The sequence below is a fragment of the Zeus faber genome, assembly GCF_960531495.2.
Source record: "Zeus faber genome assembly, chromosome: 1".
Taxonomy (NCBI): Eukaryota; Metazoa; Chordata; class Actinopteri; order Zeiformes; family Zeidae; genus Zeus; species Zeus faber.
The window spans coordinates 45,507,028-45,526,536 of NC_137193.1; the positions used below are offsets into that span (position 1 = coordinate 45,507,028).

Here is a 19,509-nt window from a genome sequence, read left to right on the forward strand (position 1 = left end):
CACCTGGATGGCCAGAAGGGGGCCTATGTGAGAATGCTGTTCATTGATTATAGTTCAGCTTTCAACACCATAGTTCCCACCAGACTGGCTGTCAAGCTGATGGAGCTAGGATTGAATGGTCCGCTGTGCACCTGGATCCTGGACTTCCTCACAGGCCGCCCCCAGGTGGTCAAGGTGGGGAAGTACATGTCCAGCTCCCTCACCCTGAATACAGGATCCCCCCCAGGGCTGCGTCCTCAGCCCCCTACTGTACTCCCTGTACACACATGACTGTGGCCAGGTCCAGCTCCAACACCATCATCAAGTTTGCTGACGACACCGTGGTCGTAGGCCTGATCACCGACTGCGATGAGAAGGCCTACCGCGAGGAGGTGGCTGACCTGTCACTCTGGTGCCAGGACAACAGCCTACACCTGAACGTCAGCAAAACCAAGGAGCTGATTGTGGACTTTAGGCGTGGATCACAATCGAGGACGCACGCGCCCTTGTGGATTAATGGGACTTCTGTCGATAGGGTGAGCAGCTTCAGATATCTGGGAGTCCACATCACAGAGGACTTAACATGGACTGTTCACACAGACACTCTGGTGAGAAAGGCGAGGCAGCGTCTCTACCACCTCAGGCAGCTGAGGAAATTCCGGGTCTCGGTGAGGATCCTCAAGTCCTTCTATTCTGGAGCAGTGGAGAGCATCCTGACAGGCAACATCACTGCCTGGTTTGGGAACTGTACTGCCCAGGACAGGCGGGCCCTGCAGAGGGTGGTGCGTTCAGCTGAACGTACCACTGGAACAACCCTCCCCCCCTTGCAGGAGCTATACACCAGGAGGTGTAGTAGCAGAGCCCGTAGGATCATGAAGGATCCTCATCACCCCAACAACGGACTGTTTCAGCTGCTGCGGTCAGGCAAGCGCCTCCGCAGTCACACAGCGAGAACAGAGAGACTGGGACAGAGTTTTTTCCCGCAAGCCATTAGAACTGTCAATGCTGACCTCACCAGGGGTCCTAACTGAGCCATGCACTAGGCTCCACTACCTACTGTACTGTATGTAGCATACTGTACCGCATACCGTGTCACTGTTCAGGGTTGTTCGTGATGCCGTATTGCTGCGCCGTACTGTTGTATACTGTGCTGTATTATCCCAAACACTACCTCACTCCATTCACATTCACATGCCACTTTAATTCACATGCCACTTTAAATGCACATATCTGTATATACATAGGCATATTCCTTCTATCTATTCCATTTTATTTCAATTTATTTTTATTGTATTTTATTCTTTATATTTTTATCTTATTCTATAAGTATTTCACTACTGTATTACGTTTTAGGAGTCAGTTAGTCGGTCTGCCGCACATTTCACTGCATATATGTATGGAAGTATGTATATGTATGTGACAAATAAAAATCTTGAATCTTGAATCTTGAATCTTGAATCTTAACAGTAAGACGCTTTATGACATCATCATACTATAATGTTCTATAAATATGCAGGCTCTGATTCAGAATGTATATTGGCACCGTGTCCAGTGTGTGGTGTGTAGACTCCGTCGCACTGTAGTGGTTAGAGATTACAAACTAGGTGTCTGTGTATTTGTTTGTGTAAAATCTTACCTGGTAGATGTCTGTGGATCTGTTCAATTGATATTTTCTCTATCTCTTTGGTCCCCGTTACTTTGGCAGATTAATGAAAAAATATAAAAAACATTTGTCCACAAAACCTTGTGACCACGTTGAGTCGAGTGCACTCGACTTTACAAGTGGGTGATGTGTTCAAGATCCACGAGGCGTCGGAAAAAGAAGCCGTATTACCATATGGTAATTACTTACAAAAATACCACAATGTTTTTCGTATTTCATGTAAATGTAACTTATCGAAAATGTAATTCAAGTAAATAAGTCACCACTTAAATTACGTAAGTTCGTACAGAGCAGAGAAACAACCATGTGACACATACAGCCAATTGAACAGCAGGAGCACTGGTGCTTCCTCCGCTCTCTCCCCGGGGGCAGCAGCCCCCCGGAGCTGATGTGGCGGGTCTTCCTAAAACGCCAATTTGAACTTGAACTCGCATTCCTCTCAACCCCAGCCCAGCAAGACCCCCGTCCTCGCAAAAGGAGAGCGATTTAAGAAAGAATCCGCGACATCTGTGCATATAATCACAGAGCGCATATTTGGTATTATATACAGTATAACCTCTGAAACCTCTGAAACCTGCAATACACACCTAATATGACTAAATTGGCCCCCTTGTATTGCTGCCTACAGCTTCATTTATTATTATTACTCCTACTAATAATAATAATAACTAGAGCTGCAGGCAGCAGCAGTCGGCCCTTCGTTAAAGTTCTACAGACGAGTGTGCTTTGGCTCTCTGTTCAGGTGTGTTTTGTGACTGAAGAAGGTCATTAGTTCTGGCCTGGATACAGTGTAAGGATTATTAATCATGGTTAGTATCCACTTCAGCATAAATTCATGCCTGACCTACAGAATTTATGTTGCCTTGGCAATTCTGATATTGCGATATAATCTCTTCCTAAAACATTTTCTCTTATTCTAGCAGATATTTTCATGTCCTGCTAAAGGCTAGTTCCTTCCTTCAAAACATCATCTAGGTCACTTGCTGTCTGTTTTGGGTCTTGCTCTTAAGTACTGCTTTCAAACTAACAGCTGCACACTGCTTGTTCCTGGAGTCTCCAAACCGTGCATCACCATGATGAAGCCTTTTAATGCCTCTTAACATTGAGAAGTGTGGAGTATCAACAAGTATATTTAAAGGAACTTCATCTGTTGTAAATGTTTTTGCAGCAACTTCTGTAGGGTTTTTTTCAGTCGTTCTTTCTGGGGTTTTTTTGCAGTCCTTATGTTAGAGTTTTGTCCCGAGTTTTCCAAGTTTTTTTCTGAGGTTTGAAAAGTATTGTAGTCCTTTTTTAAGAGGAGAGTGACTGACCACCATTGCCGAGTTCAGACTAGCCTGGCCAGATTTTCCATTCGCGGACAGGTTTTTGGAGATCGCCGAGCAAAGCCCCAGATCGGAAGAAAATCAGACCGCGTTCCCGTGAGCAAGGAGCGTGTGAATTGCTCACAGCGTGATCCGACTGCTTTTTTTGCAGTGATCAAGAATAAAGAATAAAAAATAAATAATCCTGTCCCGGGCATGGTATCGCGTTATTTCCAGTGTCACTTCTCGCCTGTGTTTTTGTGACAAAACATAGTTTGGAGACCAGACAGACTCAAATTCCTCCAGGTGAAAAGATCTTGTAATGTGTGACCCCTGTCAGTCATGTAGTGTGAAACCACCACGACTTCAAGATTCCCGATCATGAGACGGAAGGTTGTGTAGTGTGAACAGTGCAGCGATCTGAAGACTTTGAAAGTCGTGTAGTGTCTCCATGACATAAAGAAACACGTTCTGCCCATCGTTTCTTTGCTGCCTTGGAATTTGGGCATTTCAGGACTTTTAGGCATCTGGAACCCAAAAACCCCAAAGGAATGAAAATATTCAGAGATAAAACAGAGAATAGAGGAGAGGATACAAGAAGGAAATAGTTAAGAGCTTATTCAGAAATCATAAATAATAGTTTCCAATTTATGTAATTTAAAGTTTTTTTCTTTATATATACATTTTGTTTATCTATAAATTTTATATATACATTTCTTATAATGCTGTGCATTTCTTGTAATGTTGTTCAAAAATAATGTGTTGGAAAATAAGGAACATATGGTGGCCCTGAGAAAACTAAGGAACATATGGTGGCCCTGAGAACTCAATGCACAGAAAACAAACGCATTAACAGAAAACACAACTGCATTAACAGAAAACACAAATGCATAAAAAGAAAACACAACCGCATTAACAGAAAACACAAACACATTATTAGAAAACACAACGAAATTCACAGAAAACACAACCGCATTAACAGCAAACACATACGCATTAACAGAAAACACAAACGCATTAACAGCAAACACAAATGCATTAACAGAAAACACAAACGCATTAACAGAAAACACAAACGCAATAACAGAAAACACAGCCGCATTAGCAGGAAACACAAACACATTAACAGGAAATACAACCCCATTAACAGAAAACACAACCGCATTAACAGGAAACACAAACCTATTAACAGAAAACACAGCCGCATTAGCAGGAAACACAAACACATTAACAGGAAATACAACCCCATTAACAGAAAACACAACCGCATTAACAGGAAACACAAACCTATTAACAGAAAACACAGCCGCATTAGCAGGAAACACGAACACATTAACAGGAAATACAACCCCATTAACAGAAAACACAACCGCATTAACAGGAAACACAACTGCATTAACAGAAATCACAAACGTATTAACAGGAAACACAACCGCATTATTAAACGATTCAAATCTTTTGCGTGAAAAGGGGGAATCCCTCACTTGTGAGTGTTTCCTTTCGAACAAATCACTGATTCACCGAATCACTGATTTGTTCACAGGGATACACTCAACTCACAACTGACTAAGAGCTCAACTGAACTGACTGATGAATGGATCGTTTCAGGTCGTGATGAAGTTCAGTTCGTTCACCTAAAAGATTTGAATCGTTCGCGAACTTTACCCCACAATCAGGGAATGGGTAGAAGCTCTTTTTTCTGTGTGGCGGACAAAGGGGCACGGTCAAGCACCGGCTGAGGACGACAGCACGGCCCCCTTTCCCGCGGCCACCGAGCTGCCTCGAATCGGCGCTGATTGGTCCGACTCGAAGCAGGGAGATTTCTTAACATTTGTGCAGCCCAGCAGCGGACCGCCATTCCTCCTGTGCCCAAGATGATCCTTATCAACCTCATAATTATAATAATCATCATTTGTTGTTGATACTTGTGGCCAGCAATTACTTAGCACCACCTTGCAGTATTTCTTGTTACACGAATGTTGTTGTTACACTAATCTCTGTCGCAATGTAGCTTGAATGTTATTCTCCCTTGTAAGTCGCTTTGGATAAAAGCGTCTGCTAAATGACTAAATGTAAATGTAAATTGTTTAAGGTGACAATAAAAACGCTCGCCATGTTGGCGCACCACAGCCAGAAGGACCCTCTCTCCCTCATCATTTAGTTTAATATATTTTATAGCAGATAAATCCGTGCATCCAGTGGGGCTCACTTTCGTAGTCGTGTGGCTCACTTCCGTAATGTGTTTTGGTGGTTGTGTTTTTCATCATTTGCTTGTGTACGTGTACACTTGTTTGACATCAGTTAAATAAGGTTATTGACCTTATTATTATCTCTTTGTAGATTTCAGTCATGTGTGACAAGCAGTCAAACGAGTTTGATTGGCAATGTTGACAGCAGAACAACCACTTCCTGGTTTTGAGTCTTGTTCTGCCACCGCTGTCCTTTAAGTCGATCAGAAGTCAGGAGAAAAAGGTGGAGGCCGATGTAGCCAACCCTCAGCACCGCTCAGATCCTCCCGGTGCTCAGGGACAGAGTCCACTCCTCTCCTCTCAAATACTTCTCTGGTTTCAGTGTACGTGTGCTCCTGGGGTGCGCTCCCCCCGCTTTGGAACTTGTTGTTCAAGCTTCTTCGGGTGAAGACTGTTCCAAAAATTGGGGTGTTCTGATATAGCGAGGCGTGGCTTGTGCTTACCTTGTAGTTCACGGTCACATTGGGGATATTTTCAGGTGGAGGCTTGTCGTTTATTCGAGTGTTGTTGGCGGCGTGTTTTTTCCTGGGCATAGGTATCGGGTTACCTGTGTTCACCTGAAACCGACAACATAAAAAAAAAGTATGAATTAACCACGTTTTGGAAGTCTGTGCGACCAATCTTGTAAATTTCCCTTTTAACTTTCAGACTTTCGGCAAAAGCAGAATGATTGTGTCGGTTACCAGAGTAACTCTCCTTCTGATATTTAAAATACAGAAAAACCCACAACTGATCTATTCAGTACAGAGACACTCATGGACAGACGTCTGGACAAGAATCTTATTTACATCTGTTTTGCTCTGGAAGCATCAAATTTCACAGCAAATGAGGCCTTCTGCTCTTAGCTCTCAACCAGGCCATGCATGAAAGCCAAGTAAAGCTAAACACGGTGATGCTGAAACAAAATATTCATTAAATAGAGGGAATTAATGCAATAAATGCAACACAGATTCAATATAGGGAACTAGAATTTGGTTGACTATGCTCATAGCATTTGGATAAATGCCTTATTAGTCCCCAAATTATGCACCAAAAAAGCCGGCTTATAAAACAAACAAACAAAAGAAAATATTACTATACTATAAGTCTGATGATAAAATACACTTAACGCACTGCAACCAGTAGGAGGGGCAGAAGACTGAACAACCAGACTGACCAACTGGTGAATGTGTAGATTAAATAAATTAAGACACAAATCTGAAGCGTAAACATTTGTGCAAATGTTTGATGAATTAAATGCATGTTTCCAGGCGCAGATTTGTCTGAAATCAGGCACGAAAGGCTTCAACAAGGCTGCATCTGTGGCCTTCAGGATTTACGTTATTTTGTTTATTGGACCAATTCCACTACCAATAACAGTTAGAATACAAGTTAAATAACCATATATTGTCCCTAGAGAATATTATACCCTTTAGCTTTGATTCCATGAAATTTAATCCGCCAGCGTCCAATTTCGTTCTCGTAAAAATCCCAAAGAAAGAAATATTGGCCTTCATACAAGGACACATTTATTAAAATGATCTGGGCTCTATAAGGCATTGAAACATATATAATACATATCGCCATTATGTTATATCAAGAACCTCGTTGGAATGGCTATACGTACAAAAGCAGTGGTTTGGGTCTCGTCCTTTGAGATCTTAAATCAAAAAGCAAGAGGAGGTAAAGAGAGAGAGAGAGGGCATGGATCATGATTTATTTAGGGCCTTTATTGGGGAAAAAAGTGATGTAAAGGCAGACCTGTTTCTCTGTGTAGTCAAATTCAGCTTCAGTTTGGGTTTCCTCACCTGTCCACATGGGGCCGTCAGCAGCTCGTGGAAATGTGTGATGGGGGTCCTGCGGTGGAAGTCCACCAGGTCTTGCAGGGATCCATGATGTCTGGTCTCGCCCACGATGACGTAACTTCCATCCACCAGGGTGTCGATCATGAAGTGTCTGCAGCGCTCTTCAGTCCTTTGTGTGGAGGAGGGAGAGAAATTCAGAAGTTGAACGAGGAAATGGGGTCGGAGTTGAAGTGAACCGCAGGGTGGACGGAAGCTGCTATTGAACCGAAGTGCTGAGACAAAACAAATGAACGAAGGCACTCGTTTTAATCAATTTAATCAAAAATTTAATTCAAATACGCTCCCAGCCCACATTTGTGCTATCCTTGCTTGTGGACAATGCTCTTGTGTATCCTCCTTTTTTCTATCAAGAATTTGCAATGAGCACAGATATACTTCACATATTATAATACACTTGAAGTGGTATTACTTGTAATGCACTTGAGCAGCGTACACAGGGGACTCATGCATAATGTATTTAAATGGAAACACAAACCGATATGAGAGGGAAAAGCCAATCCTGGACTCACTGACTCTGACGAGGAAGCAGCCCGGAGGCTTGGAGAGCAGCAGTGCCTCCGCAGCTCTGAAAATGGAATTTACATGGCCAAATATTAATATAGATTACAAAAAACAAGTGATTCTTTACATTTGTTAATTTTTTTTTCTTTTATTTCATGGCACTTTTGTTATTTGCTGAAAGTACATTTTAATGAAGTAGCCATACAAAGGGAGATCTCAGTTCAAAAAGTACCTACCTTTAAAGCACTGAAATAATTGCTATGAAGTGTAATGACTCAATACAAGTGCACATTCTATATATCAATATAATGGTTGAAATGTGCAGGTTCATGTCTCCCTCCGTAAATCTCTGCTCTGCTGGTCACACATTCCAAAAGCCGGTCGAGATGACAGTAGCAGATACTGGAATGTTTCTGTGCTTACTTCCTGGTAATGACGCCATGAAACCATTCCGGAACGGTTCCATTCCTGGTGTCGATGGGGAACCGTAACAGAGCGATCTGGGGGGAGGAAGGGGTGAGCCTTCCCTCCATTGCACCCCGTCTGCGGTTCAAAAGGGGGAGAAAGACAGAACCTCATACTTTCCTGCAAGTCAGTAAGTCAAGCTTTTTCAAATATCTGCAATATTTAGCACTGTCCACAGCTGTATGAATGGTTTTCATTTCTTATCTTCCGAGGTCAATGGATGTTCCACTTTGCCGATATCTTTGCAGATGCAAAAACATTCTCTGTGCAACAGTCATACAGTCAAAATACCATTCCTTACCACCACCATTATGTTGCCATTGCTAAAGGTGTATGTAATCAGTTCACTGTATGACTCTTTGCTATACGTGCTATTTCTTACTCATTCTGTTTTCAACTATTGTACTAAAGTAATAACTACCAGGGATACTGTACATTAATAATCACCAGTGAGGAGTTAAAGATTAACTGGTTCCTTAATTCAACTGAAAACAGAGGCAACGACCACAAGTTCTGCATTGTTATGAGCGTATCAATAGTAGAAAACAAATACATTATAATTCACAATAGTAATAATAATAATAATAATAATAATAATAAAAAGTTGATCAACAATCGTAAAAAAAGGAAATATTATTTACTTTTTTTTTTTTTAAATCACCATTCAACTAGAACAACCACTGAAAGAAAAGCCCCAATATAGTAGTACTGTAAAAGTTGAAAACTCACTAATGCACAAGATAACATGCCAATTCGTAAACAAATATTAAAACATAGGAAACAAACATTTAGAAGGGTTCTTTACAGGTAGCAACGAGGTGTCCTGCCTACCAGGTGACAGCAGCTCGGTGTGGCAGCAGGTACAACACCACTCTGTGACAGTGCAGACCGGGGGGCGGAGACACTGAACTGACAAACAATGACAGCCGAAAATACTGCGCAATTAGACCACTATTATAATATATATAAGAATAGACTGATATTATATATGTCTATTATAATAGATTAGAATAGACTGATATTTTTTACGTCTATTATAATATATCAGAATAGACTGATATTATATATGTCTATTATCATTTATCAGAATAGACTGATAATATATCCGTCTATTATTATATATCAGAATAGACTGATATTATATACGTATTTTAGAACATCAGAATAGACGGGTATTACGTCTGCTATAACCGACGGGGTGAGTTGTGACGCAGTCAGTTTGACCAGTCAGAGGGGCGATGCGGTGACGTCATCAACATCGTACACGCTCGTATGCGCTCAACAGGAGTGTGTAAGTGCCATGCGTCTCCGTCAGCAACATTGCGGATATTACGTCCAAAACACAGGTTTTCAGGTAAGAAAGTAACTTTTTTTTTTTTAATCAATATTAACAATATTTTTTGCGTAGCGCTCATTGTATCGTCGACGCAATTGGTTTGACTTACACAACTTAAAGGAGCCGTTTCTCTAGCTCAGTGTGATGCTTAGCGTTCATGGAAAAAAAAAACCGCAGCTGTCTATGTAATGGCTGCTTGGGTTGGGGATGGTTGTTGCAGTTCATTATTTCATTAAAAATGTTAAAAACGTCCATTTCCCAAAGCAGGACTAAGGAAGACTCCCAGTGGGAAGAGAGAGAAGAGACAACCAGAGATCCCGACAGACACACCTGTGATACAGGCACTTGAAGAGGAAGACAGGGGGTGGAGCACTGGGAACAGTGTTGCTCTTGTGCTAAATTGGAAGCTTGAGAAGAAACAAGGGTTTTTGTCACTTTAAGTTGTTCACTTTATTCAAAACGGTTTATTCTTCAACAAAGTTCTTGCATACTTGGATAGTGTGGATCTTATTTCCGCATATGACCTCCTTGTTACTGTACATCTATCCCCAGCTCGTGTTACCACTCACCCCAGTAGTGGGGCAGGTTGTAACAACGGAATTCTTTGTATTTGATATTCTTACATAATCTGTGGTTGTGTAATAGACGTCCATGGGACAGTTATTTGTAGTAGACAAATATGGCTACCGTGTATCAAAGGTTGAGGAATCTAAGACAAACAACCATTGAGTTACTGATGCTCAAACAAAAAGAGTTACTGCCATTCCCGGGCTCCCTTATATTTAAAGTTGGTATGAGCTATTAAGATTGTTATTCACTGACAGATTGTTAATTGTGGAACATTTCAAGAGAAAACATTTTGGTAGGGTTGTGATTGACCCAACAACTTTCTAATTTACTGTAATTAAATTGCCAAGTGGATTACAATTGGAATTTCATATTTAAAATACTATATAAACATATATAAATATAAAATATAAACTTAAAAGGTTTGGGCCTATCCAATATGCACACATTTCTGATACAAAATAAAGAAATAATCATAACTTTCTTTTTAAAGAATCTCATTTTAATAAATCATCCAAAGTAAACATATCTACAAATGTGTAGATCAATTCAATAAGATTTATGAAAGTACAGTACAATCATTGTTATCTCTTATTTACAACAGTTGAAAAAGCTAATCCGTCCCTATGGAATCCACCAATGATCATAAATGTTCTAATTTAATTTCAACCAAGGAATGCTAGTGATAGGTCCATGGAAAATTGCCAGATTGGTGATATAGAGCCAATCAAAATGAAAAGCCTCGCATATTTCGAATTTCTCAGTCATATTTCAGCCAAGGCTCAGTGTCCAAATAAGGGACATAGTTTAACTGAGCTGAAATAATGACTCTGTGGACTGACAATTTTGATTTTGATTTTACTCGATTTTTAAACTTCTTCCTATTCTTGTGCTGGCTGCTTAAAACAACGGATAGGAAACAGTAAGAAAGCGCTTTAGGCAAGCTCCTCGACACCTTTCTCAACTCAATGAAGCTTGTTTTAAAGGGCATGTGTTGTTCTGAGAAAGATCTCCGGGTGTACTTTCGTTTCTCTTAACAGCTTGATGCATAGTTAGGGATGGCTGTGGTTGCAGCCATATTAAGGCATGTGATGCAAGGGAAGCGCAACAAGCAGAGGAGGGCGAGACAGACAACTCCTTATCACCAATCTGTCTGTCTGCGCTCCAACTGCGTCATTCGACATCAACATGCATGGGCACACAGGCGTGAAATAATGGTGACAGAACAAACAAGAGTTTGGTTAAAAAACAAAACAAAACAAGGGAATATAAAATGATATACTACCCCTATGAATATACCACAAATCACTTTAACATTCTAAAATAAGTATAAATGAACAAGATCTCGGGGATCCAAAGATGTTTTAAAGGCGCCCTCCTGCCGCTCTCTTCACTACTCTGTTATTTGATGACAAACTGGATAACCAGAGTGAAAAGAATAGAAAGGTTGAGCATCCTTTACAGAAGGAAAAGCTGGGGAGGAAAGTGCATTATCAATATGTGCATAAAAGGGCACTTTGTAATTTTGGTGCTTGGTCTGTTTTTACACTCCATAAATACTGCTACAGTACAGCCCCTGTCCAAGGCCCAGGAACAACCATGTTCAATAAGAAGGGTTGTGTGATTTGTCTCAACACACTCCAACTTAAGTGTTCGTGATTCAACCACAGTTTGCGTTGCATAATTTAAGAGGAAGACTACGTGAATGGAATGTACAAGAATGGAACGTATGGAATGAATCTAAAACCAAAACCAAAACAAGTTGGATAGAAATACACATTTCTGGACATCAAGCCTTTCATGAGTTAAAATGATCTGGTGGCTTTCTTTCCTTTCTTAAAATAAACAATGACCACCAAGATATAATTTGCATGTCTCAAGTTACGTGTAGGTATAAAAACATTTGAGCCACATCACCCATTTGGACACCCACATCAATTTAAAGTCTAGTCGGAACACAAAGGGATCCTCAAAGCCAGGAGGGTTGTGGTGATGCTCAGCAGGAAACTGGACTTAAATCACACAGGCGGCACATAACTGAAAGTTGGGAGTGATATGGAGATGGTAGTAGGCACAATATCAGGGAATCATCAGAACACCTAAAATGGTAGAGAGCAACTTTGCTGATAAGCACCATAGCTACAACAGACTAATAGCAATGACATAAAAGAAGGCCGGGCAGGTATAAGAAATACAGCACATGGAAAGACAATATCTGCTTGGCAGAGAAAAGGCATACTTTTAGTGGCTTCAGAGCAAGACATATTGTGAGAATCGCCCATTTGCCGCAATAGAATATCATTACTGCCTCTCAAGGTTGTTAAGACAAGAGTTTTTTTTAAGTAGTAGTGGTAGTAGTAGTAGTCGTAGTAGTAGTAGACATTGATTAAAGAAAAAAAATAAAAATAAAATTAAAAAAAAAACAACCCATTTAATTATGGAATCCAGCTGAGGAGGAGCAAGCCAACGTGTTTGTTTTGGTAAAGACGTAGTAGACGGGGGGGGTCGAAGGAACGCCCTTCTCAGAAAATCTGGTTGTGTTATGCATTCGGTTAGAAATGGACATGTGCAAAAGGAGGTCCTGGTGCTTAGATGGAATGAGGAACCGCTGTGGATAGGAATCAGATTAATAAACAGAGAGGGGAAAGAAAAGACAGAAATACATGAAGTAAATGAGTGATGGGGGATGTGAGTGTGCTTGGTCCAGTTCTGCCCAGTGTGTGGGGGGAGTAGTTAAGGCCGTGGTGGATGGAGACGCTGATCTGCCGCCTCCTCACAGGAGTGAACAGCGGAAGAAACTGTTCTTCTTGGGCTGTTCGCTCATCTTCACGCCTTGACTGCTGCCCTGTGGGTTGTTGCCCTCCTAAAATACACAGGAATTACTCATAAACAAATAAACAAAAAACAAGAAAAACAACACAAATACTCACAGACCAGAGACAAGCAGTTCAGGCAGTCAATGCAACCAGTTGAACAAATTCCCAATTTTCAAGTGCTGTCAAAGTCTTACCAGCTTTTTGTCCATTTTTGCCTTGATGTCTCTGGCAAGGGTCAAAAAGGCCTGACAACATGGAAACATGGTGGGATTTTATCAAGCAAATGCACATGATGTCAACTTGGGAGACTACGAGTTTCTTTATAAGATGTAAGGCAGTCTAGAGGGAAAATAGAAAATTGCTTGATAATATTAGGTATAATATATGGGTGATCATAGTAGTAAACATAATAATGATAATAATAATATCATTACTTTATTGTAGATTAAATGTAATATTAAACCACCTTGCCATTAAAATCCACCAGCTGGACATGATCTTCATCACTCATAAAATAGTTAAAATAAAATTAAATCTATTCTGTCAGAAAATAAAAGTTAAGAAATTAAAAATAATTTAGAATTCCTTAATGTTATTTTGCAGTGTTTCAGACTATTAGCAGCCAACTAAAGCAGAAAGGTGTACTCACATTCTCCACATTGATGTTGGCCTTTGCACTGGTCTCCATAAACTTGATACTGTACTCCAGTGCCAGCTGATAGCAGGAGATTAGAGATGAGGGGCAGTCAGAACACAAACGTTAATATACACATCGAGGATTGGCTATCAAAAGTCAAAAATTTAAAAAGTTAAGCTATATTAGGCAAATTTCACAGATACTCTCGAGTATTAAGATATTCTCTCCGATTCAATACTGCATTCTGATACCCAAGTAGGTTATCGCTTCATAAATCTTAAAAAGGTGTGTACTGGTGAAGTGTGGATGGGCAAGGGGCAAAAGCGGAGTGGCTCCAGGTACTTTTGAACTTGGAAATTAAGACAATGAAGACATGGGGGAAAAAGGAGCCAGAGCGGAAGCAGGTTGTTGAGAAACCAACGCGCCACATACACCAATCAGCCACAACATTAAAACCACCTGCCTAATATTGTGCAGCTCCCCCTTGTGTCACCAAAACAGCTCTGAACGGTCGAGGCATAGACTCTCACAAGAGCTCTGAAGGTGTCCTGTGGTATCTGGCACCAAGACGTTAGCAGCAGATCCTTTAAGTCCTGTAAGTTGCGAGGTGGGGCCCCCATGGAACGGGTTTGTTGTTCCAGCACATCCCATAGATGCTCGATAGGGTTGAGATGTGGGGAATTTGGAGGCCAAGTCAACACCTTGAACTCTTTGTCATGTCCCTCAAAGCAATCCTGAACATTTTTTGCAGTGTGGCAGGGCACATTATCCTGCTGGAAGAGGCCACTGCCATCAGGGAATACCGTTGCCATGAAGGTGTGTACTTGGTCTGCAACAATATTTAGGTAGGTGGTACGTGTCAAAGTAACATCCACATTAATGCCAGGACCCAAGGTTCTCCAGTAGAACATTGTCCAGAGCATCACACTGCCCCCGCCTGCTTGCTTTCTTCGCATAGTGCATCCTGGTGCCATCTCTTCCCCAGGTAAATGACGCACACGCACCCGACCATCCACATGATGTAAAAAACAAACAAAAAAATAAATAAATAAAAACATGATTCATCAGACCAAGCCACCTTCTTCCATTGCTCCACGGTCCAGTTTGACAGTCACGTCCTCATTTGAGGTGCTTTTGGCGGTGGACAGGGGTCAGCCCCATACGCAGCAAGCTGTGATGTACTGTGTGTTCTGACACCTTTCTATCAATGCAGCATTAACCTTTTCAGCAATTTGAGCTGCAGTAGCTCTTCTGTGAGATCGGACCAGATGGACGAGCCCTCGTCAACGTCGCTCAGATCCTTACGCTTGCCCATTTTCCCTGCTGCTAACACATCAACTTCAAGAACTGACTGTTCACTTGCTGCCTAATATATCCCACCCCTTGAGGTGCCATTGTAATGAGATGGGCAATATTATTAACTTCACCTGTCAGTGGCTGATTGGTGTATTTTGGCTTTAGATTTTACTCCTGGCAGTTGTATGCGGTCACCCGAAGTCTGCATGCCATATTGTCATCACAATACACAACACGTCACCGACAGTTTCCATATTGTTCAGCCTTAAGAGAGTCCCAGCACTCTACTCTATAATCGACTAGACTATATAACAGACGGCTCTGCCGAAGCAAAGCGCATGGTCCCACCTTTTCTCCTCTTTCCTTGGACACCTGTCTCTTGTCATTGACATCACATTTGTTTCCCAGAATCATCTTCTCCACATCTGCAGAGGCATGCTGTGTGTGTGTGTGTGTGTGTGTGTGTGTGTGTGTGTGTGTGTGTGTGTGTGTGTGTGTGTGTGTGTGTGTGTGTGTGGGGCAGAAAATAAACAGAAAATATGAGTGGGAATCTTGACATAAAACAAACTTTGTGTCAAATATCGGTCCAATACCAGACTAAACTGTCAAGCATTATGTTTCACTGACCCAAAACCAACATTCCACATCAAACTGTTCAGTAAAATTAATGGTTGAGGCCATTTATCAAATATGGAATTGGCCCATTCCTAATCCAGAAACACTTGATCTTGATTGTTAAATTTGTCAATATAAATCTAAGCATGTAATACAATATTAAATTGAATCCACTACTTGATTATTGGTAGGTCTCATAGGCACCGACATGTGACGTCAATTACGAGACTACGTAGGGTTTGCGAGCATTTCCGTTTGCCTCGAGTCAAACAAATCACAAGCTCCTCATGATACAAAGTGTCTCAGATACAAAGTAAATCACACATTCCTCAGTTATTTTGTTAGTCTAAAGCCATGTCTTCGAGACTAGCTTTCTTAAGACTGCCCTTCTTAAAACAACTTCCAGAGTGTGAATTATACAATGACATTAGAAATGGAGGAAAATAAATTAATCTACAATAAAAAAAAAAAACAGTTTTTATTTGCTTTGTTTGGAAAAAAGAAAAAGCTCTGATTTGAGCTGCTCCGCAGAGCTGAGTACGTTGCTCAGTGTAATGGTATGGTCCACTTAACTGACCTGAACCTGATCTGGTCTGAAATTGTTTAGAAGATTCTTCCAGGCATGAATATGGAAAATATTTTGTAATGTTTATGATTACAGGTAAGGTAAAAATATATATATATGTTTCAACCCCCCCCCCCAAAAAAGGTGTTAGTTTAGCAAGGGTATTCCATCAATACAATTAGTGGAAACACTGCATACAAACCAGTTTGACCTTCTTACCTCTTCAATATTTCGTATCCAATTCTTGATGTTGTCAAATGACTTCTCATTGGTAATGTCAAATACTAACATTATTCCCTGTAAAAAAAAAAAACAACATTCACATGTCTAATTGAGACTGAAATCACCAAAATATCTTCAGAACTGTTGTCACCCAAAGCAAATCACAGTCAGCATTGCCACAATATTTGTGGAAAATGTGATATGTTGTGGGACAAATTCAAAGTTAATCCATGACCCACCATCCAACAGAGACATCCAGTTCAACTTGAACTTTACTCAAGCTTCTTTCACACATGCACTGTGGTCTATGTCCGGATTTACCCTTTCACAGATGTAGCAAAAAAAGGGAGATTGTCTGGGTCAGACGCGTTTACACTACCTGGAAATAACCCGATTAGTTCTAGACAGCGGGCGGAGCCTGGGTAGAGTGTACAGGAGGCAGGATATGACGCAATGATGCTGGGGAGTTTACAGCACACAAGATTGCGGACAAGGCTACCGACTTATCAGTTATCAGGCTTTTATTTGCGTTGATACTCCATGTATTTGGACGTATCCGCAATATGAATGGGAGAGTGGAAAGGAATATAAAGGAAAGAAGAAAGGAGTAAGAAGCAGCTATACTCAGTGCACAAAGATCCACTCATGATATGGACGTCATCAACGCGTGACACGCTCACTGTGAATGATCTGGACAATTGCCTGCTCTGTTCACACATACCCCTCAATGGACATTACCCAGACTTTGTACTAGGATGCTGGCTGGCTTAAGTCTGGTAAATGTCCGGGACAAATGATTCAGACATTTGCATTCACACAGCTCATCCGGGTATGGTCCGGACAATTTCAGGTTTACAGTGCATGTGTGAAAGCAGCTTAAGAGAGCCCGCGATGGGTTGGACACACCTGCTCACCAGGTATGTCCAACATTATTGGTTACAATACAGGGTGGTGTTTTACTAAGGAAATACAACAAGGTGTGAGATTTTAGATAATGCTTAGACTATGGATGCAATACGAATAATGGGTCGGAAATTGTGCTTATGTACCCTTACTGATGAAAATAAAATTACATTTAATCAAAGCCAATACCAATAAAATGGGACGTAGTCACATTACAGTTTTTATTTTTGCATCTCAACTACAGCCCAGGATTTTGTTTAAATAAAGCAGTGAATAAATCAGATGTTTAAATTAATAACATGTGTGGCCTTCAAAATTAGTGATTATTGTAAAATTTCACTGTTTGTGTTGGTACTCTGCATCAACAAGCATCCAAACGAAATTACTCATTATTCGCAATACAACACTTTATTGCACCAGGATTTCATCAATCCATCTCAATCCTTTTTGGATTGGCCATTCGATAAGCAGGTATAGCTTGCATAGCTACTCACCATGGCACCTCTGTAGTAGGCTGTTGTGATTGTTCTGAATCTCTCCTGCCCCGCTGTGTCCCTAAATAATAATAAAAAGGTAATTTTTGCTCATTATATGTTTTAATCAACTCTAAAGCTGAGATAATTGCCCTGGTCAAGAAGACACTTTCTAAAACAGTGTTGACATTACATGGTTTAGCTATTTGAGAAAAGAAATATATAGATAGACTAATACATATGAACTTTTGAGGCCAAATAGAAGAAATAGGGTAGTTAAAGTATTTAGTGGTACAATTTTCAAGATTTATGTTGCTGTGAATAAGTGGAAATTGAGTTCATGTGGATAACAGTACACAAACATGCAACAATCTGGACATTATGATGCCGTTCCATAAGCATTCTTTTCAGTTGTTTTTTTTCTTGCTGCAACGCAGTATCACAAGTGCTAGATCAACAGAGGACATCAATATATTATTGCGCTCTCACCATATTTGTAGTTTGATCTTTTTTCCATCTAGTTCTATTGTTCTGATCTTGAAGTCAATACCTGAGAGAAAGCAACACAGCAGAATTCAGGCACCACTGATTCAGTGCACAGGAGAGGTAACTTATCACAAGATAAATAAAGTTAAGAAAGCTTTATGAAACCTCAGGGGGAATTCGGATGAAGAACACGTGGCCGTTACAGCGGAAAAACAGTGCAAATCGAGAAAGAGATCAAATATAAGATGAAACAAAAAGCATGTACTATACACATCTATAAACAGCAGTTAATTATTGGGAATCGCCATATTGTATATGTAGCTATGGTATAAAGAGATAGCATGACGGTAGGATCCAAACTGCCTCCACTGACACTTCATTTTGGTCATAATCAAATAAAAATAAAATAACAATGCTATGTCATGTTCACACATAGAGGGAAAGGCTTGTTGTGTTGTCAAGCCCAAACACTGCAATAAAGTGTCCATCGCCACGATGGTCATCATCGTGAGTTCTACAGGAAGAGTTTGGGTTAACTTGCCAACTTTACTGGTTTGATGGTTAAAACACGGATGCCTACATATAAGCAAGTAAAGCAACCCGCTGAGAAACGTGGAGGAAAAAAACCCCAGATCCTGATCCGCGTCAGTTGACCTTATTAAACTGCCCCAAATAAGACAAGCCGGTCGGGCTGCTAACACACCAGCCTCTCCATTATGAGAGGGTTAGCATAACTTAGCATGACGAACTACTGTCGGTTCACATGTAGGCCAAGACAGCACGAACAACAAAACTCCAGCTCACCTATGGTGGAGATGAACGTCGAGTTGAAGGCATCTTCTGAGAATCTGAACAGCACGCAGGTCTTCCCGACGCCCGAGTCGCCGATTAACAGCAGTTTGAACAAGTAGTCGTAAGTCTTCGCCATGTTATTAGCTACTGCGGATGTCCCGCCCGTCGACCGACGTAAAGGCCGAACGCGTCACGGCCTGTCAATTGAACGGACCTCTCTGATTGGTGGAGCCGAATGTCAATCATCTCTGCCGTCGTGGCTCCGGAAATCCGAAAATATAATGGGTTTGGTCGTTGCAGTGCAGCTGCGGCCCAGGCTGGAGTTGTTATTCAAGATTCAAGAGGTTTATTCGTCACAAACATATACATATTCATACATATATGCACTGAACTGTAATATACATATATATAACTTTTTTTTTTTTTTTTTTTTACTTTTGCGGGGAAAGTCTTAAAGTTTCGCGATGAACGATGGCCGCAAGATGACGTGTTCTCGTCAAAGCCCCAATGCCTCCGTAGGAGGGAGAGAATGTCCTTATACTTCAAACCAAATGTCGCGAAACCAGTTCATCCGCAGAAGGCGGGGCACTACGTGGAGATGTGCAAGCGCAGCCCTACACGGAGGCGACCTGTTTTGACTTGAAACTGGAAAAAAATGAAAATATGTACACACATGCAATAAATAAGACAATTCGTCTTCAGTCAAATTTCCTCCTAATTTCGATTTCATTCCAAGATGACAACAACGCGTATTGAAGGGTTAGGGGAATGGGCGGGGTTTCCCTGTCCGGCGCGTCGA

The 19,509-nt window shown here is 41.0% G+C and overlaps 2 protein-coding genes across 2 annotated transcripts; both read right to left on the bottom strand.

Moving 5' to 3' along the window:
• Window positions 1-5,395: 5,395 nt before the first annotated feature.
• Window positions 5,396-9,880, bottom strand: hsh2d (hematopoietic SH2 domain containing; the record flags this gene model as incomplete). The annotated part of the gene is made up of 6 exons (XM_079996711.1): window positions 5,396-5,749; window positions 6,980-7,145; window positions 7,512-7,601; window positions 7,961-8,080; window positions 9,669-9,733; window positions 9,830-9,880. The coding sequence occupies 6 exons, from the start codon at window positions 9,878-9,880 to the stop codon at window positions 5,396-5,398; spliced, it is 846 nt and encodes a 281-aa protein (XP_079852837.1).
• A 515-nt stretch (window positions 9,881-10,395) lies between these two features.
• LOC307234994 (ras-related protein Rab-8A) lies at window positions 10,396-18,868 on the bottom strand. Its single transcript, XM_080006921.1, has 8 exons — window positions 18,723-18,868; window positions 17,922-17,982; window positions 17,454-17,514; window positions 16,054-16,131; window positions 15,003-15,092; window positions 13,371-13,436; window positions 12,916-12,966; window positions 10,396-12,768 (listed from the first exon to the last, which is right to left on the bottom strand). The coding sequence occupies exons 1-8, from the start codon at window positions 18,844-18,846 to the stop codon at window positions 12,679-12,681; spliced, it is 621 nt and encodes a 206-aa protein (XP_079863047.1). The 5' UTR covers window positions 18,847-18,868; the 3' UTR covers window positions 10,396-12,678.
• Window positions 18,869-19,509: the final 641 nt, after the last annotated feature.